At 33.1% G+C, this 23,107-nt stretch overlaps 2 protein-coding genes across 3 annotated transcripts in view; both read left to right on the top strand.

The window, feature by feature from the left end:
• LOC124823804 (midasin-like protein) overlaps positions 1 to 11,297 on the top strand; it is a 49,273-nt gene extending 37,976 nt beyond the window's left edge. For both annotated transcript variants that reach the window (XM_088101779.1, XM_088101778.1), the window contains exons 54-77: positions 50 to 180; positions 273 to 437; positions 670 to 745; positions 825 to 937; positions 3,028 to 3,089; positions 3,183 to 3,296; positions 3,503 to 3,571; positions 3,657 to 3,813; positions 4,786 to 4,943; positions 5,022 to 5,125; positions 5,240 to 5,466; positions 5,576 to 5,818; positions 6,378 to 6,596; positions 6,686 to 6,844; positions 6,930 to 7,154; positions 7,236 to 7,541; positions 7,621 to 7,764; positions 7,908 to 8,111; positions 8,199 to 9,899; positions 9,986 to 10,267; positions 10,395 to 10,574; positions 10,660 to 10,758; positions 10,851 to 10,976; positions 11,080 to 11,297. In XM_088101779.1, coding sequence (XP_087957905.1) covers positions 50 to 180; positions 273 to 437; positions 670 to 745; positions 825 to 937; positions 3,028 to 3,089; positions 3,183 to 3,296; positions 3,503 to 3,571; positions 3,657 to 3,813; positions 4,786 to 4,943; positions 5,022 to 5,125; positions 5,240 to 5,466; positions 5,576 to 5,818; positions 6,378 to 6,596; positions 6,686 to 6,844; positions 6,930 to 7,154; positions 7,236 to 7,541; positions 7,621 to 7,764; positions 7,908 to 8,111; positions 8,199 to 9,899; positions 9,986 to 10,267; positions 10,395 to 10,574; positions 10,660 to 10,758; positions 10,851 to 10,976; positions 11,080 to 11,112 — 5,297 coding nt within the window. In that variant the 3' untranslated portion in view covers positions 11,113 to 11,297. The remainder of the gene's footprint in view (positions 1 to 49; positions 181 to 272; positions 438 to 669; positions 746 to 824; positions 938 to 3,027; positions 3,090 to 3,182; positions 3,297 to 3,502; positions 3,572 to 3,656; positions 3,814 to 4,785; positions 4,944 to 5,021; positions 5,126 to 5,239; positions 5,467 to 5,575; positions 5,819 to 6,377; positions 6,597 to 6,685; positions 6,845 to 6,929; positions 7,155 to 7,235; positions 7,542 to 7,620; positions 7,765 to 7,907; positions 8,112 to 8,198; positions 9,900 to 9,985; positions 10,268 to 10,394; positions 10,575 to 10,659; positions 10,759 to 10,850; positions 10,977 to 11,079) is intronic.
• Positions 11,298 to 12,846: 1,549 nt separating this feature from the next.
• Positions 12,847 to 13,440, top strand: LOC124823767 (uncharacterized). Its single transcript, XM_047296058.2, has one exon. It carries the CDS (start codon positions 12,847 to 12,849, stop codon positions 13,438 to 13,440), a length of 594 nt encoding a protein of 197 aa, XP_047152014.2.
• Positions 13,441 to 23,107: the final 9,667 nt, after the last annotated feature.

Below are 23,107 nucleotides of genomic sequence, written 5' to 3'. Positions count from 1 at the left end.
TGGTAGTAACATCGCGTCATATTTTCCATTCTTTATCTTGTTTCCTCAGGTGTCCACTCCATAAATTTGACCATTTTAGATGCTAAACTCATGCCAGAACACTTATTTTATCTCTGTTTAGACTACAGAAAGAAGTACCTTCTGTCTCACAAATCTGCTACTAGATACAATTTTTATAAGGTTCTTAACTCTTCTGATTTTTTTGAGCGTTTTATCTTTTTACCATTCTGTTTTCACGATTGTGTTTTCTTTACATTATTTCTGGAGTGAAGGATTCAAATGCTCCTGAAATGGTACACATGTTGAAAGTACTTGGACCTCTCCAGCAGCAGATTCTTCCTCATATAAATGAGTGGGAAGTTCATAATGATCTTCAAAAAATTTTGGATGTAATTGACATGCTCTTGACTCTCCCATCAGATACTCCTTTAGCGAAGGTAGTAATCATGTACTTAAACTGTGTATATCATTTTGTTTTCCTTCAATGAACATGATTACTGAAAGATTTTTTGAATGTACTCCCATTTCTTTGTCAAATATAGAATATTTTTTCCTTTTTATTATATGCCCTTAGAAGTGTTTTATTTTTAACCCATGCTTCTTAAAATATAATGAACTTGTTTTTATTCATGACTTAAAGTTTTGTTTTAACTATTCTCTCCTCTGTAGGCTTTTTCAGGGTTGCAGTTTTTACTTCACAAAGCTGAAGTTATGCAAGAAAATGGTTCAAAGTTCCCCCTTTCAAGTATGTATTTTCTTTTAAGAGATAAATTTGAAAATATGTTCTTTGGAATCTAATTTTTTTGTGTTTATATGAATTGTAGATCAACTCAAATCTGTTAATGATCTGTTGTCATCATGGCAAAAGATGGAACTAAATTCTTGGCCTGCTTTGCTTGATGAGGTGATGGATCAGTATGAGAATAATGCAGCCAAAGTAAGTGACTTGACTTTCCATTTTTAGTATTGTTTTGTTATATAAAGAAAGATAGAAAGAACAACTAAAGATCCTAATTATTCTGTTGCTTCAATCCATTTGCATCACAAGTAACAGCAAATCCTATTAATTCCGTATCATATGTAAAGCATTTGTTGTGCAACATAGAATACATCAAATTTGTTAGTTAAAATAATTATTGATTTCAATTGTTACGTCATACTACTCAGTACTCAGCTATTGGCAATTACTTTTTTTTTTTTAATTTATGTTTAATCTGGCTGTTGGAGATGGTACGTGCATAAGTTTGGGGTGTTTTTAAGATAATAGTATTAACATTTTTTAGTCCGATTGTATTAGTATTTCCAAATTCATTTGGGCAGATCCAAAGGGTTTTTACTCAGTGGTAATGAAATACGGGTCTTTTTTCACAGATTAGATCGTCTACACCAACCTGTCTTGATAAATAGTACATTAAATGTGGTTAAATTAATTGCAATTTGCTTATATTTAAGTCTATCTAATATGATAACTTTTTTATTTATGTTTAAGTGTAGAATAAATATAATATAGTTGACCCTAGTTTCGAAGTACTTATTGTAAAAAGTTATTAAGTTTCTTGTTTATGATAAGTTGTGATTGGATACCATTATACTGAGTATATATAACTGCATCATCCAAACAAGTTCAACTTTCACTGCATACCCAAAAGTACTAGAGGAAGGATATGGTGTTGTTGACTTGTTGCTCATTCTTCACTCCCCCATCTCCTTGATTTTTATTGTGTTTGACTGCTATTTTTCTTGCTATTTTTTAAAGCTCAAAATCCTCTCTGAACATACCTTGAAGCAATTATAAAATCCCGTGAGTCAAAAACATTATCTAACTCAAACCAGCTTAGGAAAGAATTGTCTTGTCGAATTTGGAAGAATTGGGAGATGCATTTAGCACCAAAGTTTTCTATTGAGCCAATAAAATATGATTTCTAATATTGAACAAAAAGTTACATGTTTTTATCAACTAAAGTTGCTTGACATTTTCATCAAAAACATTTATCCGTAGATTTTTCTTGGAATACTCTTTGAACAATATCATGAACTGGAGGGTTCTGTCAAGAACTTAGTGTGGGCCTTCTATTTAGATTTTTTTTTTTTTAACCTTTGCCTGTGGATTTTTTTCACTCTGTCTTGGAAGTTGTTTGTTTCAAAGGCATTCATTCCCAATAAAAAAATTCAGTTATTGTTTCAAATTTTAATGCTTTTGTGCAAGTTAGTTGGCAATGCTACCATTGTGGATAATTACAACTTTTGCGTTACTCCTCTTCTAGGAAAATCCCTTTTTGTCATGCTTGTGTTATTGAACTTTTTTGTGTGTTTCTATTGTTATTTCTGCTCTTTTATACCAGTTCTGTCTCTGATTGGAGTGAAAATACTCAGTGGCCTCAGGCAGTTATCAATAGATCGTTGTGTTTTGCTGTTGGTGGACTCATGGTGATGATTTTATGCTACCATTTGTGGTTATAATTACGTCATTTGGGGTTACTCCTCTTTTAAGAAAAATTCCTTTTTTGTCATGCTCGGGTCATTGACCCTTTTTTGTGTTTTTCTGTTGTTATTTCTGCTCATGACATCAGTTCTTGGTTTCTGATTGGAGTGAAAATACTCACTCTCGTATCTATTTTGAGATCTAAGATTGATGATTGTTTGTTTAGACCGTTACTTTTTTTTTTCAGTTGTGAATTTCTCTAAACCTGGATTGATAATTTATTTGTATAAATAAATTAATAGATTATTTATCTTGTATCTAAACCTTCTGTATTATGTTCATTCAACTGTCTGCTATGCTGCTACAGTGTTTTTGGGGTTTGCCACTCCATGTGTGGCGCATGTTGATGACATTGACTCCAAGTCCATCATTATGTTGTTGATTGTCTTATTTCCTTCCAATAACTCCTTTAATGAAATAATTTTTTGAATTTTCTTTATGGGATGTTCGTAACTTGGATATATTTGGGAAATAGATTTTTTTTTATCTCAATATTTTTGTTCAATGTAAGAATATCACTTATTTGTTTCTTGATTTTGTTGCAGTTGTGGTTTCCTCTGTATTCTGTGCTTCAACCAGACTCTTGTGAAATATCAATTATCCAAAGGCATGTTACAAGATTAAATTCAGTCTGTTTGCAGCTTCCTCCTTTAGATTTTTTGACATGTTTCAAGATTATTTGTGGTTTTGTATTTTGCAGCCTTGAGGACTTCATACATACGTCCAGTATTGGGGAATTCAAGAAACGTCTTCAGCTTCTCTTTGCTTTTCTTGGTCAAAATCATATCAGTGCATCTTTGAATATTAATTCCAGGTATAATTCGTTTCTTTCTTGAAAACAAAAGAAAGAAAAGTCATTTAGGCCAGTAGAATATTTCACTTATAATTTCAATTCCATCAAACAGAATATAGTTGTTTTTGTTCTTTTGACATGTCATATTTTGATGTGTTAGCATTAAATGTAGGATATAATGTTAAAATTTAAATCTGAAATTTTTTCCTCATTATTAAACCCTGCAGTTCTTGTCGGTTGGAACAGTCAACATTCTTGTACAATATCTTTGGATTTTATGTGCAGTTCTTACCAATGTAAGTTCCTTGTACTTATTGTTTCTTCAGTTTGTTGTCTTTTTTTCTCGGCCTTAATGTCTATCAAATTATTTGCTGACTGCAGAGTATTGAAGTACATTGATGCTAGTAGGAAAGAGGTTGGTATTGAACTAAACAAACTAGTGAAACTATGTCAGTGGGAGCATGGCAAGAGTCATTTGTCATTTGAAAGCATGAAAAAGAGTCGGCAGAAGCTTAGAAAGCTTATACAAAAATATACTGTAAGTTTCAGGCTGTCTATTTGATTATGCAAAAGCAAATTTGAACAGGACGGACTTTTTTTTGTTTTTCGTTTTTCACTAATCCTTCTTACTGGTGTTAATTTCATTCATCAACTATTGCCACTTAAAAAAGTAAACAAGTTAGTGTATTACAACATTCATAATTGCTACACATACTTTATCGGCTCCTTTATAGGGCTTTTTGATTTCCCCAGTTTAAAATCACGTACCCCCAGAAATAGTTGAGCATTGTGATCAACTTAATTATACTGGTTGGTTGGATTAAATGTTCTTGCTGATCACAGATGGACCTTTGTGATATACTGGTATTTTGTGATAATAAGTACTGTTATTCCTGAATGTCGGCTGTAGATATTTTTTCCAAACTACTTTGCGCTTGCTTGGTACATGCATCATAATCTCTGTGGTCCTTAAAGTATTTCAATTCAAGTTATTTTCCTCCTTGAGGAACTGTACATAATGTCCGTTGTGATGGGGCATGGGTGTGAGTATATTGACACGACAATTTTTTTTTTTTTTTTTGTGGATTTATGAAAAGCTTTGTAAAGAATGATTTGTTGCATATACAGAGGCATGGAAAGACACTTTTTAGCTAAAATCAATGTCCTTTTCTCCTGTTGTCTCTTTTTATTAGGTAATTATCTTGTGTTAACTTGAAACCAAATTGGAACAAATTATTTCTTTGGGCCTTTGGTGGATCTTCCAACATCTATAAATTTGTTATGAATATAAAGTTGTAAAATATTTTTGTATGTGAATGGGGCTAGACACTGGCAATTCATTTTCCTCATTACAACTTTTTTTTATTTCCAGTCTTTTATTTGGGTGAATTTTTAGTTTTTTTGCCTTGCTATCCAGCACCTTGATTTTTCTTCTCTGTACTCACTAAAATTTGTAAATGCTTCTTGAAATATGATATTCATATTTTGCTCTCTTTTGTTGTTGGTGAAGGACGTCTTGCAAGAACCCGTATCTATTTTCCTTAACCAAGAAGGTGCACAACGAGGAGCAAAAGCACAATCTTTTCATAATCATAAGCCCACTTATGATGTTACGAGCAAGGGTTTGGTTGATGGTTCTTTTGATTTGACATTGTTCAGTGAAAACAGGTTATATTCGGATGAGTACACAGTATAGCTTAATCTTTTTTAATTTGAGTTGTTTTAACAGTATTTTTCTTGGTGTAGGTTCATGTGGTTTGACAATTTTGGTGGGGGATTAGACAGTGCTTTTCAGAACTTGTTGCTTAAGAAAACATCAGTATTGCATATTATTCCTTTACATCAGAAAGGTGTTGAGTGTTCCTCCTGCTCCCTTGTTTTCTTATCCTTGTCTTTTTTCATGTTCCTTGTTTTTTTGTCTTGTTTTCTTTGTCGGAAATATTGAAACTTAGTAATCTGTGCAGAAATTAAAAGCATATTTAGACCTTGTCCTGATTCCCAGCGTACACTTTGCCTGAAAGGATGGAAAGCTGTTTGGCATATGATTGAAAAAATATATACCACCGCAGTTGACTATGGCAATCTTTTGAAGGAAGAGAAAAAGGGTCAAGGGAAGAGAAGAGCTTTGTCTGAGCTTCTTAAGCTTTTAGAAAGCAATGGATTGTCTCGACACAAGTCAGCTTATACAGGAGTATGAAACTGGCTGTTTATTTTCATGAATGTCCAGATTACTTAATAAAATTATCTAATAAAATCCCATTTTCACTTTTTTCCTTTCTTTTATTTGAACTAATATACAGGACCAGCATAAAACTTGGTGGTTCCTTCAGTTTTCTGGGAACATATCGTATTTACTCCCAACCAGCAGTAGATTAGAGTGTGTAACCCCAGGAATTCCTGAAGTTGAAAATAAGAGTATTGAAGAAGAAAGTTTGCTTATGGAGTGGAAAACTGCCACTGATTATTACTACAAGAGTGTTGTGTCTGTGCTCCTTATGCAGCAGATGTGCCTCAATCCACACAAAGATATAACTCTTCAACAGGTGAAATGACTTGTTCAATTTATTTGTAGTGTGAGATTCATTTGGTTCTCGTACACCTGCTATTTTTTACTGATTTTTCCTCTGCATTATATAGTATCTTCTACCCTCCTAGTTTTCTGCAGGGATTATGATAGGTTTGACACAGTTTACAAAAGAAGGAAAAAGGAAGGTAGTTAGTACAGTTGTAATTACATAACTGCAATAGACTATTATAAATAGTCTTATTAGGAGCTGAGCAGGCAGTTTTTGGGGAGTATTTTGTAAAGGAAAAAGTTAGGAGAGACAGGTCCTCTGGAAAGATCTTGAAAATTGTACATGGTTGTTCCTGTTCTTACCACTTTGGTAGAACAGTGCTGTTTGGTTTCTTAATAAACATCCAAGAATTGTCTTGAAGTTCCCTTGTAAAGTCTGGGTAGCTATCAGATTATTTATTTACTAATTGGATTTTTCATATTTGCTGCATTGCATTTTTAATAGTTACAGTGCTTGGAAGATGCTATCAATCTTGCCCACATGTTTCTTTGACTTCTGAGTCATATAATTGCCTTGGTTTCTGTAGGTTGACAGTTCTAGTTCTTTCCTCAATCAACTTATCCAGATACAACAGAAGCAACTAACTGCTGCCAGTGCATTCAACAAACAATTGAAATGCTTTAGAGAACGTGTTTCTACTCTGGGGAAATTGTTTTCATTTTCCTCCACCAATAATGAAAAAAATTATATTTGTTCTATTATTCCCAAACGGTATGCTACTTATAAGTGCATGTGGCAACAAAAAGTAAGCATTGTTATTAAAATTTTATTTGGACATCTGATTTTGTTTGTGTTTTAAATATTTGTATGAATTCTTTTTTCTTGATCATTCAGCAATTGTTTGATACTCTTTATGCTACATCACAAGAAGAATTGCTTTTACTGAGAATATTAGAAAGTAGCCATTTAAACACCTGCAATAGAGCCAGACCCTTAGTCAGTCGGATGATTGCTTTCATTGAAGAATTTTTACCGTCGTTCAGTAAATCAAAGGTGCATATGTTGGTTTTCTGCTGTAGATTTCTTTGAATTTGCAGAAGTACCTACTCTCTTCTGATTCATGAAAACATGATTACAGGAATCATTGGATTGTTACCTAATTGGGAGGTCCAAAGCTGTGACTGCAGTGACTTCTTCCTTGTATCCTTGCATTGTTACTCAAGAAATGGAGCTGCTGGTTTCTGAAAACTTCAAGACCATTTGGGATTTTAAGGATCATTTTCTTGAACTACAGGAGCAAGATTTGGATAGGAGTACAGTTAGAGAAGTTCTGATCCAACATTTTCTAGAAATAACTGACAAGGTACTTGGTATTTTGACTTATCCTTGTCAAACCTAGTATTTTGAAATTGAAAATTGGGGAATAAAAAGATTTTTTCTTCAGGCAAAATTAATCGAGGATGAGTTTACAACAGCAAGACAGGGAAATTTTGGTCAAGTAGATCTATCTGGAGATATATTTTGTGAAAGAAACTCTGTGGAGCTTAATGCCGGGTTCAATGAAGCCCTCATGTCTATATATCAGCATCTTGAATCTGTATTGCAGAGTTTATGTTTTCCAAGCAATATTCCTATGGTTGATGAGTCCATAGAAAAAATTATTTCATGGGAATCACTATTTGAGTCATTTGTTACAAATCTTAGGTTGGACACATTATGTAAGGATCTTTTCGAAGTTGTTTCTTCTGGGGTAAGCTTTTTCTCTTTGCAAGTTGTTTTAGTACTCTTTGTTACTGTACAATTAATTGGACAATACCTTTGCTCTGTAGGAGATGTTAGTGAATTGTTGTGACGATAAAATCAGCAGTTATTCATCCGTTGGAGCCCATTTTAAAAGCCTACATATGTTCATGGATCAATTACTAAACTTTGGTGATGAACTCATGAAAAATTTCTTAGCCATGCACAGATCAGTAAGGCTTAATACTCTCCTCATTTTGTGTATAAGTTAATTTCGTTTTCTATGATATGGTGTATAAGCTCACATATTCTCTATTTAGACAATATATCATTTTCTATTTTAAGTTGGATGATGTAGTTGTATGTCACTTTGCAGGTATCTGTAACAACTCATGTTATTGCAAATATTTTAGCTTCTTTATTTTCAAAAGGTTTTGGAATATCTCCCGACGACCAGGAGGAAGATGGAATTGATACCACTGGAGATTCAAATGGTACAGGCATGGGAGAGGGTGTCGGATTAAAAGATGTGAGTGATCAGATTGCTGACGAAGATCAGTTGCTTGGAACAAGTGAACAGGTTAGCTTTTACTTGTATATTTTGCTGATTTTAAGATTCTTATCAGATTTCTGATATTTATAAAATGTACTGGTGTCAATACTGCAGCAAAATGGAAAGCAAGATGACACGGACAAAGTGCCAAGTAGCAATAATACAGGGATTGAGATGGAGCAGGATTTTCAGGCTGATGCATTGAGCCTCAGTGAAGACTCTGGAGAAGATGATGATACTGATAATGAGGATGGGGAACTTGAGTCTGAAATGGGACCCACTGGGCCAGACAGTGAAGCAGTGGGTGAGAAGGTTTGTGATAAGAATGAAAATGAAACTCCCAATGATACAAGAGAAAAGTATGAATCTGGACCTTCGGTTAAGGATAGAGATGCAGGCAACACAGAGTTAAGAGCCAAGGATGACTCTACAGCTAATGAACCTGCGGATGGTAATTGTAATGAAGGTGATACTCAGGATGATGAAACTGTAATACCAGATGATGTAGGTGATGGAGAGAAAGAAGATGAACTGACAATGGACAAAGAAACAGCATATTCAGATCCTACTGGGTTGAAGCCTGATGAGTTGGATCAAACCTCTGACATGGATTTGGATTTAAATGAAGATGCACATCTCATGGAAGATGCAGAACCTGATGAGCAAGATAATATAGCTGAGAATGGAAAGGAAGAGAAGCAGGAAGAAGAGACTTGCTCGCCTGACGAAGTTATGGAAGAGGCACATACTGAAGTTGATGTGAACTCTGAAATGGATGGTGAAGGTCAACAGAATGCAGACATGCACTTCACAGAACCAAAAGAGGATATATTTAAACCTTCGGAATTGATTAATGAGGAAGTTTCCCCTGCCGAATTAGCATCACAGTCCAAATTTGATTGGCAGACATCTGGTTCTGAAAATGTTGCAGCAGAGTCAAATTTGTCTAATAGCCATCATGACTCTGAGTCTACTCTGTTGGGAGGTGTGCCTTCAAGTATATCTGAGATGGATTTTAAGATGTCTGACTCGTCAAATGGTGGGGGATTTGGTGAAAATCAACCTAAATCTCATGATAATCCCCAGAGTGAGCGTTCCTTTATTCAGGAGAAGCATACTAATCCTCGTCGGAGTATAGGTGATGCACTTGAATATCAGAAAGAAAGAATTAATGTATCTGGTGACGCTCAGGAAGATAACAGTGAGAAACAGGATGAGACGGAAGATGACAATGCTGATGAGTATGGCTATGTTTCTGAATTTGAAAAGGGAACAGCTCAGGCTTTGGGACCTGCAACACTGGAGCAGGTTGATAGAAACTTTGATGGCGACCAGCCTGATAAAGAATGTCATGCTGGAGAAGATTCAAAGTTACAGTTTGAAAAGGAAAATTCAGAAATGATTTCTGTAAATAATTCATCATCAGTTGCCAAAAATGAAAAAAAGGAGCAAGCGAATCCATCAGTCACGGAAACATTGCAGGATGATGGATCAGCGCATCCTCTTGCTAGTATAAATATTGATCTTGAGAATCGTTTGGAAGATTTGGTTTCTTTCAGAAGTTCATTCATGAGAGATAGCACAGATCTAAGCCAGCTTTCTCTGCAGGACAAAGACTTGGGTAAAGGCCAAGAACCTTGTGATGTACCTGATCATGTGAAAGATAGTGCTGCTGCCCTCTGGAGTAGATTCGAACTTAGCACAACAAAATTGTCTATTGAGTTGGCTGAGCAACTGCGCCTTGTAATGGAGCCCACTCTGGCCAGCAAACTCCAAGGGGACTATAGAACTGGAAAAAGAATAAATATGAAAAAGGTAGATAATTTATTCTTATTCATAGAAATTTTAAGCGTTTATTGACAATATATTTGTCCTTAACTTACCATCTTAAAAAAATCCAGGTAATTCCTTACATAGCAAGTGATTATAGTAAAGATAGAATATGGCTGAGGCGGACCAGACCCAACAAACGTGATTACCAAGTTGTTATAGCTGTTGATGATTCACATAGTATGTCAGAGAATGGTTGTGGTGATGTTGCTATTGAAGCTTTGGTTACTGTATGTCGTGCTGTTTCTCAATTGGAAATGGGAAGCTTGGCTGTTGCTAGTTTTGGAACAAAAGGAAACATAAAGTTGTTGCACGACTTTGACAGGCCCTTTAGTGGAGAGGCTGGTGTTAAGGTTAGCCAGATAATAACTTGACTTATAATTGGATTCTTTTTATTAAAATCATTGTGCATGTGTGGAATATGCTTGTGAGAGGATCTAAGTCTAATCTAGGTCTAACTTTTTTTTGGATGAGGAGCAGATGATATCCAATTTGACATTCGAGCAAGAGAATACGATTGCTGATGAGCCAGTTGTTGACTTATTGAAGTACCTGACTAACAAACTGGATACTGCAGTTGTAAAAGCACGACTTCCATCTGGTCATAACCCATTACAGCAACTAGTTTTGATAATTGCAGATGGTCGGTTTCATGAAAAGGTACTCGATAAAAAAATTGCTTTTATACTTTTTTTCTTAACTAATGACCTCCTTGTTCACTCATCATGAACTTTAATATTTTCAGGAGAATTTAAAACGGTGTGTTAGAGATGTATCAACTGGTAATCGAATGGTTGCTTTCTTGCTTCTTGATAATTCTCAGGAGTCAATTATGGATATGAAGGTATTTGATCTATTATGATGCTTAAATGTTCTTTAATAGAGAGTATTGTAGGCAACTTTTCTTCTCACTTTTAATGACGTTCTGGACTGCAGGAAGCTTCTTTTGAGGGTGGGAAGATGAAATTTTCCAAGTACATGGATTCCTTTCCCTTTCCCTACTACATTGTTCTGAGGAACATTGAGGCACTGCCTAGGACTCTTGCAAACCTATTGAGACAGGTTAGTTTGAGTTTCTTCCCCCTTTCGTTGAGGCAGAAATATAAATAAATGAAGATTCTGGTTAAGAAAGTGAGTTATATTTATTTTCTTTTGCTTATTTCAGTGGATGGAGCTTATGCAGCATTCATCTGGTTGAGGACTTTTATGCTGCAAATTCCATTTTGGCGGAGAGCGTCTGCTCCCTATTTTGTATTTAGTAGTCTACAAAATTGTACATACAGTTCAGTGTTCAGATGCATCTTTTCTACCCATTCTTTCTTTGTATATAGATAATATAGTTCTTCAATTTAAAGTACAGATGCTGCATCATTCATTTTTTCAGCAAGTGTTTACAAGATGATCTTTAATATTGTCAAATTAATTTAGATAAATACAAGTTCAAAAGTTCTTATAAACTGCCGAGTTGTAAGTCAAAATTCTTGTAAAACTTTCTATCTCCTCACTGAAAACTAGTTAAAACTTATAATCGATTTAAAAATGAGCGAAACACTGATTTGATTGAAATTGTCTATGAAATTAATAAAATGGTAAAATTATAGCTTATCAAACAATTCACGAGTCCTAAAAATATAAATCTTAAACCATTTGAATTAGAAATAGGGTGCCATATTGTTTTTAAATTTTGAAAACTTGATTTTTGCGGTCCTAGTTAAGATAAAGTGCGTTTCTGCATTTGATCAAATTTTAGATATACTGAATATACGCAATTTAAATATTTAAGTCTTTTTTTTTAATGTACGGAAAGTTGATTTTTAACCCGTAAACCTTAGCAAGTGATTTTAGTTAATTGTATATTCAATTTTTCATCAATCGTATTACCAACAAATTTTTAAATGTATTTAATTCTTACATTTAAATTTTAGATAGACAATTTAATGATGAACAAGATTTATATATAAGTTTCTCGTTAAGTTAGCATCCAATAACTCACTTCCTACTATTACCAGAATATAACAAAGATGAAGTTTTAGTCTCACATAAGAATTAACCCTAAACATACTTAAGAGTATTCATAAATCATACAAATTGCTATTCTTTATGTTTAAGGTTAAGTCATTTGCTCATAAATACAGACTGCTAGACACTTGAATATACAAAGCTACAAAACCATGTATGCCGGCTTTTATATGAATATTCTCATGATGATATGTGAACAATGTGATTCCAAAATCCGAGTTTTCGAATTAGGATTCTTATAATAATGATTATACAAAAAAAAAACCATCAGTTGCAGGCTATATTAATTAATGAATTTTAATTAATAAAATACTCAATTTCGTGAATTAACAATACAACTGTTATATGTTATTACTTCCATGAATTAACACTACAATTGATGGAGCTCTATGTAAAGCTTTAGAGAGTAGAACTAGCGCATTCCTTAAACATGATAATGTTAGGACCACCAATCTTTTCTCCTCCACATCATAAATTTAAACTGTCTAAATGTGATAATGTCAGAATCTGTTTAATTCAATACATTTTAAGAGACACTCAAAGTTTTCATATTTTATAAATTTTTAATGTATTGTGAAACTTTATAAAATTTACTAAAGAAATTATACGAACCATTTTCTTTTTACGATACAGAAAATTTAAATGTATAATTACTTGATTTTGTTTGTAGATCATCATCATCCAATGGGATTTCTATTTTGAAATCAAATTTAATAATATAATAGATTTATTATTTTAAGAATAAAACTCCAAGTGAATTAAAATTTAAAACAGTTAACCCTACCTACCTTCATGCAATTAAATATAACTACGCTGGCGTGACATGCAACATAACTAGTTCATTTCCTTGAAGCTATAGGTAGGAAAGATCTATTTACGAAGAAAAACCATTGAGAGGGAGTAAGGGAAAACGATGAAAGGGTGGAGAAAAGCTTTGAGAATTGTAAGCAATTGGTTGGCACACAAAGACAAGGATGAATGGTTGAAAGACATGAGAGGAATGCTGAGTTTGGTGGCTACACTAATGGCAACTCTCACCTTTCAAAGTGCTATTAATCCACCTGGTGGTGTTGTTCCTGCAAATGAGAATGGAGAAGTTCAATGTCAAAACAGTTCGTGTTCTGGACAAGCTGTTCTAGCTCTGGTTTATCCAAACGATTATACCACCTTCCTTTACTGCAACACTATATGCTTCGTTTCATCCTTAGCTGTTTGTCTCTTACTTGTGAGTGGACTTCCTCTAAATAATCGCTTTTTCACATGGCTGTTATCCATAGGGATGTGCATCAGCCTCAGCAGCCTCACTCTCACCTACTTGTTTGGTGCACAAATGGTTGTTCCTGACATTGTTTGGGGTCCAACTACCACCATGTTTGGAAGGGTTATTTTAGTTTGGATGATACTCTTGGCACTCATCGCCTTCTTCCTTTCCCTTCGCCTCCTTGTTTGGATCCTCACTAAATGCATTTACAGACAACGTGAAGTACGAATAACTCCAACAATCTAGTTATCTTCTTCCATTGTCAGTCATAGATTATCAGACATGACCTTGTTTTAGGTTGTTGTGTAATGTTATTAGTCATAAATTATCAGACATGTTTTTCACTGCACATGTCATGCATGGTAGTAAGTTTTATCAACTCTTTCTGTAGTTTTTTTCTTCAAGGGCGAAGTAACAAATGTATCGTTGCTCGTTGCGATCTTACTCACATTGAATTTAAAACCTTTCTGCATACTACTAACCCTTCCCTGCTGGATTGATATCTTCATGATTTTCATTGTTCTTTTTCTAGTTTTTCATGCACTGGTACAAAGACAGGTAGAACAATAGTTGATTAATTATTCATATTTTTATTATGTAAAAAAATAGTTACTGCAACGTTTACCACAATAACATAATAGTTGTGGCATCATTTTCATAACAAGGCCGATAAAACTGTATACTCTAAAAATGGTTTCGAAAAATGATATAATCGGCAAGAGAGAAAGAGATAATAGCATAATGAAATAAAGGAAGCTTAGTAATTATCATGATTGAAAGCGACTATTTCTTAATATATACATTCAATAGCTATTTAAAATTGTCATACAATGTTAATATATATTGTTTAGAATTTAACAGAAATACGACGAAAGATAAAGTTCCAAGAAAGTGACAAATTGAGAGTAACAAAATGTGATTCAGTATTTTACTTCATTTGTAATTATGCTAAATGTTGACACTACTTGTTGTTAGAGGGAGGAGTTGATCTCTTCGTAACTGCTGTTTTCTTTCAAACGCGACGTCCTTTTTTTTTCTGTCAAGACTGTTGTTTGATTTAGCAATCTCAAAAATTGAATGAAATAGGTTTAGTATGGTTATCTACAGGTTCTTGGTAGCTCTGAGGAAAGCTACTACACACGACAGTGCAAAGGTTGTTTTTAACTCTTGCCGGCTTAGGCAATTCAATCATGAACTCCAATGAAAACCCTTTTCTAATATTCATCAAATTCAATGTTCCTTCTACCAAAATTTAATCATCCTATTATTGTGTTTATAGAAGTCGGAATAATTTGAACAATTTTAACTATTAGATTAATAATTGCGAATCCTCAATTAGCATATCCACTACAACATTCGATTAAATTACTACATGCTCTCTATTTTCCTCCTCTTCAATTTAATACGTTCTGCAATTTTACATAACAAAACGCAACTCTCCAATCACGTAGAACCAAACCCAGATTTCTCTACGGATCATTATATATTAATAACTTTTTTTAAAACAAAGTGTCATTATTTGATTGGTTTGTATATTTGAAACAATCCAATCATAAATTACTACCGTAAAAATATTGTTAAAAAATATTTTCCTTTCTCTACACAGGAAATTTCCCAGAAAATATATTTTCTCACCCAACATATATGACCAGGCTTTTCTCCAAGTATATTTAAATATATTAATGGAAGTGAACTGTGAAGGCATTTGATAAAATATAATCGGATAAAATATTTGAAGAATGGATGGAATCTCACACTGTTGGACATAAAGAAAGAAGACGGTCTCTAATGGTGGTGGCCACAGTCATTCCTATTGACCATAAGTCTTTCTTTAATATTATAACACTTTTATTTATTCCTATTGACCATAAGTCTTTCTTTAATATTAATACTTTTATTTCTTACATTGAGTAGTATATGAATTATTTATAGATTCTTTTACATGATCCTTCAACTATGTACATTAATTATAGTTATTATTATAATTAATTAACTCTATTGAATGTCTTAATTCTTACTAAAACCAATTGTAACTTTTACAACTTGAGGTAATTAATATAACACTTTACAACTATTCAGAAGAATACTCCACAATTGCAACAAAGAGTTTCCAAATTGCCATAAACATAATGCTGTTTGTGATTATTCTATACACAATTTCTCCTTTTTCTCTCCTAGGAGCCACCGGAATCCTTTTGTTTTACCCTTCCACGATTTCTCCCTCCTTTTCCTCCTACAAGTGGTTCTACAAAGCCATTTTTCTTATCAAATTTGGTTGAAGGACACGAGGGAGATGCTGATTTTGGTGGCTAAAATAATCGCAATTTGTATGCTGCTTTTTATTATGTAACTGCAACATTTACCACAATAAAATAATAGTTGTCGCAACATTTTCATAATAAGGATAAAACTGTATACACTAAAAATAGTTTCGAGAAGTCATCTAATCGATATTTATATATATGTGAAAAATAGTAAGCAACGACTATTTCTAAATATATACATTCAATAGCTATTTAAAATTGTCATAGAAATGTTAATGTATACTGTTTAGAATTTAACAAATACGTGAGAAAGTGACAAATTGAGAGGAAAAAAGGTGATTAAATATTTTTTTTGGAATTATGCTAAATATTGACACTATTTGTTCTTACAGGAACGACTTCATCTACTCGTAATTACCGCTTCCCTCAATAATGATTCAATATTGAAATACCTTTCTTTCTAACTAAATTATTTAGTAGTGGTCATTTTTTTTACCAATGAACCTGATTTTTATTTTACTATTAAATTTCTAGGAAAAAAAAACACTATAAAAATTTGATATTAATGAGACAAAAATAAATTTATATAAGACATCAAAATATGACTCTCAGACTAAACACTTAAAACATTAAATTTATAATTTTTTTTATTTATACAATATTCATAGTTTTTCAAGACAGTATTATGAGTTAACATTGTTTTGATCCCTATAAATCAAATGGTCATTATCCGTAAAGCACCCTGTTATTTAAAATATCTAACCATCCATCACAAACAGTGAAGGTAACACTGTATGTCTGTCTTGCCCAAGTGGTCATATTTTAAAACCTAAGAAATCATATACAACGACAGTCAAAGACGATGGGCTCTTAGGTAAGCATAGTTCGAAGAAAGTATACTCCATGCACAGGAAATTTCCCAGAAAGTATATTTTCTGAACCTATGACCAGGCTTTGCTCCAACTATAAATATGGAAGTGTGAATGAAAGAAATGAATGCTCCTTTTTATTCCCATCTGATTAAATATTTTGAGATAAAATATTTGAAGAATGGATGGAGTGTCACTGCCAACGAGCATGGTGACTAGAAAAGAAAGGAATAATTGGATGGAAGAGAAAAGAGGGTCTCTAATGATTGTGGCAACTGTTCTTGCAACAATGAGTTTCCAAATTGCCATAAACCCTCCAGGGGGTGTCTGGCAATCTACCTCACATGAAGAACAAGGTTGTAAACATAATACAATATGTCACGCAGGTACTTCAGTTTTGGCCTTTGGGGACAGCAACCAAACGGGAAAATTTGAGATATTCATGTTGTTATGTACCATATCTTTCACAGCATCTCTCATCACAATCATATTATTCATCTGTGTAGATTCCCTTAGTAACAAGCTTATCATGTGGTTGCTCACCATTCTCATGTTCATCTCACTAGTTTGCACAGCAGGAGCTTACGCAATTTGCATTTGGATGATACTCATTCCTCTTGGTAAAGATATTCGACTCGCAGCCACAATTTATGCATGGTTTTGGGTAGGGTTTACTGTTATGGTGTGTGTGGGTTTCTTCTGTCGTTTGTTTCTGAAGAAGTTTTTCTGCTTCTTGCCGCTAGAAGATTGTATACTGTAGAATCCACGTCTCAAACATTCACAAAACCTAGTACAGGATCTGTTTGAGCTGGGTTTAAATTTCTGGTGATAATGTTTTGGATATCTAAGTTTCAGTTTAGGGATTGATATGGAGGGAATCTGGTAGAGAGCTAAATTAGTACTTTTATGTATGGTAGATTTTATTCCGATAATGTTTTAGTTTAATGGATTTTTTTGGTGTTTTTTTTTACTGATCTTCCAAATACATTATATATGTCGATATATTGCAAAGATTTTTAAAATATTCATTTGAAAACATAATAAAAAGATGATACTAAAAATTTAAATTCCAAATTTTCGTACTAGTATAATTTTGTCGAGAAAAAATAATTATAAAATAGATAAATTATTGGAAACTTTTAAAGTGGATAAGTTATTTATGAGAAGTTCACTTCAATTTTAAAACAAATATAAAAGTCATTATCAATATACATATTGATAATGACAAATATAAAAGTCATATTTAATATACATATTTTTTTATATATTAAAGTTATTATGTTTGGGAAAAATAATTACAATTTATTAATTAGGTATGAGTTCAATAAGAAAATAAATAAAATAGTTTTATTAAATACAATTTTAATAAGAACTATGATTTTTATTATATTGTAAAAAATAAAAAGTTGAAATCATCTTTTTCATGGATATCTTACATAATTTTAAAGTTATTTTTACCATTTATTCATTCTAATATTTTCTTGCAAGAATGGTAAATTTTTCAGTTTTCGCAGTATATGGATTGATGAATGCTTTTTTTATATAGTATAGTAAAGTAAAATGGATTCGAAAAGTTTTGGTATCGTGTGCGGAAGAAAATTAATAATTGGCGAAGTGGCAATTTTTATATTTGTAGAGTTGAATGAATCACCCGTAAAGATTTTGCTACCAATGGACTTTGTTTCATCCCTCACGTTGGTCGTCTCAAAACTCGGCAGTCACCTTTTCCAGCTAGGCCTCCCTACAACCTTGTATTACCAAAATACTCAACATGGAATCATTTAGGAATGTGGTAAAAAAGGGTTAAGTTTGGTAGATAAACTCGTCAGTCCGACAAAAAAAAGCAAGTTATAGATTAATGTTTTACCAATTTAATCCGTTAAGTCTGACAGTTTGACAAGTTAGTCCAACATTTCCGTCGAATCAGCTCGACAGCTCGGTTTTATTTAAAAGGAAATGAATACTTTATATTAACATAATCTAACAACTCAATCTAACTCAACCAGGATTTAATACATTTTTGCTGAAATTTGATATCATCCAAGATATATAATACAACTCAATCAAGATCTAATATAACCATCAATCCATCATTTGTTTGATTTCGTATATAAAATTAAAAGTCTCAAACCATTTTAGTGTGATATTAGATTTTGAGTAATACTCCATTCACCACTCCATCTTCTACCTCCACTTCTCCATTTTTTTTTAAATTCTAAATTTATCCTTTTTACTTTTACCAATTTTACTTTTTATTTTCTAAAACTCTAATCTCAATCTTTTTCATTTTCACTTTTCCTTTCACTCTCAGCATAAGTCCTCACCCATTATCACTTTCTCTCTTTCTCTTAATTTTCACATCCGTTAACACAAAATTTAACAGAAAAAGAAAATTCTGCATGATATAAATTTAAAACATTTATAACTTTTGATGAATTTTAAAGTATCATGATTCCATAATATAATCTGCTAAAAATTTCTTCCTCACTTTTTTGTCTTTAAATAACCAAACTTGAAAATCTATGCTTAAAATTACATTTGTGCTTACAATGGTGTAATGAAAGAAAAGTATGTTTGTTGAGTACAAAATAAAAAGTGAATAAAAAAAATAGTTAGTTCAATTTATCTTTTTCTCTTTCTATCAAATTTTGTGTTAACGGAAGTGAAAATTAAGAGAAAGAGAGAAAGTGAAAGTGACAACAGAGATGTGAGCTTGCTCTTGAGAGTGAAAGAAAAAGTGAAAATGAGAGAAAATTGGGATTAGAGTTTTAAAAAATAAAAAACAAAATTGATAAAAGTAAAAAGTAAAAAGGATAAATTTAGAATTTTAAAAAAAGTTGGAGAGATGTAAAGAGAAGATGGGGTGGTGGAGGGAGCATAAGATATTTTTTATGAAAAAAATAAATAAACAAGTAGATTGTTAAATTCGACATATTTTCAATTAACAGATTAAGTAGTCTGACCCGTTTTAGAGAATCAATGTCGAATCGGTTTTCAACAGACCAAATTATCTCGTTTTGTCACTCCTAAAATAATTGCAATTTTGCTTGATGCTGCGAACTACTCTGTTCATATCACTCTTACTTAAGTAAGGCAGAGCACGATTTGGGTAGGATCGAATTGAGGTATAAGAATCCCAATCCAATCCAGTACATTCCAAATTGAACGTTTAAAATTTATATGTGACTGTTTAACTTGTTATAGATTAATCGAATTCGAATAATTCGAGTTACAATTAAATATGGATGGATGAACACAAAAAATATCCTTTATGACAGAAAAACATGATCATCAGCACCACTAGTTTGGTGGTGGCGTCAACGGAGATGACCGCATCCTAGCCACGGTTCAATAGACTTAAAAATTTCACTTTATTTGGAATTATATTAAATGGTGATACTATTTGTTCGTACAGGAACGACTTCATCTCACTGTTTCCCTCACTAATGATTATCTTTCTTTCTAATTAAATCTTAGTAGTGGTAATTTTTTTTACCATTACGATGAACCTGTTTTTTTATTACTATTAAATTTTTAGAAAAAAAACACTAGAAATTTTTTTATATTAATGAGACAAATAAATTTATATAAGAGATCAGACTGAGTCTAAAAATTTAAAACAATAAATTTATAATTTTTTTATTTATATAATATTCATCTTATTTTTATCAAATCTTAATCTTTCAACTTTCCTCAAATTTCCTATATAGTTTTTCAACACAGTATTATGAGTTAACATTGTTTGACCCCTTTTAATCAAATGGTGATTATCCGTCAAGCACCCTGTTATATAAAGTTAATGGATTTAAAATGTCTAACCTGGTCAACGAGATAAAGTCCATGAATCACAAACAGTGAAGGTGACACTGCATGCCTGTCTTGCCCAAGTGATCATATTTCAAAACCTAATAAAAGATATTAAAATGAAAGTCACGCTCTTAGGTAGTTCTGACTTATACTCCACGGACAGGAAATTTCGCAGAAACCCTCCAGGGGGTGTCTGGCAATCTACCTCACATGCAGAACAAGGATGTGAACCTGGTAAAACAAGTCACGCAGGTAAGTCAGTTTTTGCCTTTGGGGACAGCAAGCAAGGTCAAAAATTTGTGATATTCGTGCTGTTATGTACCATATCTTTCACATCATCTCTCATCACAATCATATTACTCATCTGTGTAGTTTCCCTTCATAACAAGCTTATCATGTGGTTCCTCACCATTCTCATGTTCATCTCACTAGTTTGTACAGCAGGAGCCTATGCAATTTGCATTTTGATGATATTGGATCCTCTTGGTGAAATAGTTCAACTCCTATTGAAAAAAAATCATAAACACTCGTCTAACTCTAATCTACCTTCCTCACTTGTCCAATTTGTTTCTGTGATTTGTTAAGTTAAAATTTTTATTTACCATTACATTCGCTAAACTTTGTTTGATTTTGATCTTGGTTTATTGATGATGGTGTGCGGGAGAGTTTGTAACACAACAAAATTTAAAGAAATTTAATAATAATCAGAAGGGAAAATATATAACACATCTCTCCAATCAAAAATCAACATCAACATCATCAATTATTTTGTTATTAAACTGGAAAACAAATGAATGATCAGAGCAAGAGCAACACATTGCGGTGTCGCAGGTTGTTGTGTGTGGGTGGGGAAAAATATGGAGATGAGAGACAAAACAAATTGGATAAGTGAGGAAGGTAGATTAGGGTTAGGCGAATGTTTCTAATTTTTTCAATTGGGACTAGCGTAAAGATGACAGAGAAAATGTTGGAGTGAAAGAGATGAAAGAGAAAGGGTTGAGAGGAACGAGGAGGTGAGCAATCGTTTGGGGTTTTTTTTGCTTTTAGTTTTGAGAATGAAAATTATAAAAATACCCTTAACCGTATAACTTAGAATCCATGGTATATTAGGCTACTTTTGTCTACTAAAATCCGGTACACATTGCTAAAATGTACCAACTGAAAAACATGTATATGCAAGTTAGCAAACCCCATATATATATATATATATATATATATATATATATATATATATATATATATATATATATATATATATATATATATATATATATATATATATGGGTGTGTGTGTGTGTGTGTGTGTGTGTTTAAGGTCTTTGTATTTGTGTGTCAATCTCAAGTGGGCCATCGCTTTTTTTCGGTCTCAATCGGGTCCATAAACTTGTAAAAATGAGCCAATTGAGTCCAAACATTTAAAAAATTGATTCAATTAAGCCCTCTCTGTTAAGTTTGTACATACGGCGTTTAACAGATGTTGAGCTGTAATTTTTTTTTATGACGTGGCATTATGTATTAAATTAAATTAGTGATTTGTTGTCCAATAATAATTCCATGTAGATGTTTAAAATTTTTATATTTATCCTTACCCAAGACTGAAACAAGAAGCAGAGATTGTGAAAAGTGAGTTGAAACCCTAATCGCCCCACTGGTCGTCGCCTTTTCTCCTCCGGTACCTGCTGACCTCGACTGCCGGAAAAATTTCTCGGTTGGATCTCGCCAGCAAAGTGTTCCACGTGGGCCTCACCAATCCCTCCCTTTCTTCCTCCGGTCTCCTCCGGTCTCCTCCGTGTCCCCGAGCCCCTTGTCTTCATCGTTGTTGGTTCTCAATAATGGCGAAAAGTTGAATGCTTAGGTTGATTATGAAGGTGGGCATAAGGTGATGGAAGTTAGGTTAAGCAAATGGGGTGAACAAAAGTCTTCTGATCATATGCACCGCTTCTGGATTCAATCGATGGATTTGGAGACTTTTGCACCGCTTCTGGTTCTGGAAGGATCTCAAACACTACATTACCATCATACGCATCTTCTCGAATTTTCAATAGGCTGAATTCACCAACTGGATTGAACATGTGAGGAATTCAGTCAAAACATCAACAACTCCTTAAACACACTTGGAAACATTCAGCTATCAAATTTTTCTTCAAATCAGAGCTCAAATTTGTTACAGGGCATTCCAACATCAATTGATAATTCATAGTTGATAATCCCCATCTGAATACATACAAATTTCATTATTAACAGAAGAACAACTTTATTTTTCCACAAAACAATCACACAACTTTATTAATAGAAACAGTTTTAAAATAATTCAAAATTTAATTATTTTGCAAATTTATATTAATCACTAAAGAACGTAATTAACAAAGATAAAAAAAAAAGTTGTTCAAACGAACCTGCATCTGCATAATTAAACCACTCTTCATATAGGGTTTGATTATCTTTTAAACTTGAATCAACTGGAACTATAGCAAGTTCCATTATAAGAACAATTTAGAAAATTGATTCTTTATTATGATTTTTGTGTGAGATATATGAAAAGGGTCTCAAATGCTTGCAGAGGAATGGTTATCCCATAGAGCAAATCATTGAGGCCACCATTTCCAATTTAGAATCTCTTCAGAATATAAATAGCAAACTCAATAATATTATTGAAGATATAACCACACTCATATTCCCTCTGTCTTTCCATTCTGCTTCCTCTATCCCCCAATTCTCTCTCCAATGAATTTTTTATTCCACCATTGGCAGCAAGCTCGTAAAGATGTTCTTATTTCATTCACTCTTGTTGTGAAGAAGATGGTAATGGAGAACTACCGTTCGACCATATCTTTATCAAGATTCATCCTTCACCTTCTGCCCCGCTGAGAGGCTACGCTGTTGGGAGGCACGAGAAGAATGGAGGATGGCGCTGCTGGGTTACTCATCTCTCTCTGTTTTTGCTGGGTTACCACGTGATTCTCTCTGTACCAC

This window comes from Vigna umbellata, chromosome 11, assembly GCF_029865625.1.
Source record: "Vigna umbellata cultivar VRB3 chromosome 11, Vumbellata_1.0, whole genome shotgun sequence".
In the NCBI taxonomy this organism is placed as follows: Eukaryota; Viridiplantae; Streptophyta; class Magnoliopsida; order Fabales; family Fabaceae; genus Vigna; species Vigna umbellata.
The sequence above is the reverse complement of the archived record's forward strand: the minus strand, read 5'-3'. Positions and strand labels throughout refer to the sequence as shown.

Bases quoted from the DNA above. Each gene is read 5' to 3' on its own strand.
- LOC124823767 (XM_047296058.2), top strand. From the start codon at position 12,847: ATGAAAGGGTGGAGAAAAGCTTTGAGAATTGTAAGCAATTGGTTGGCA.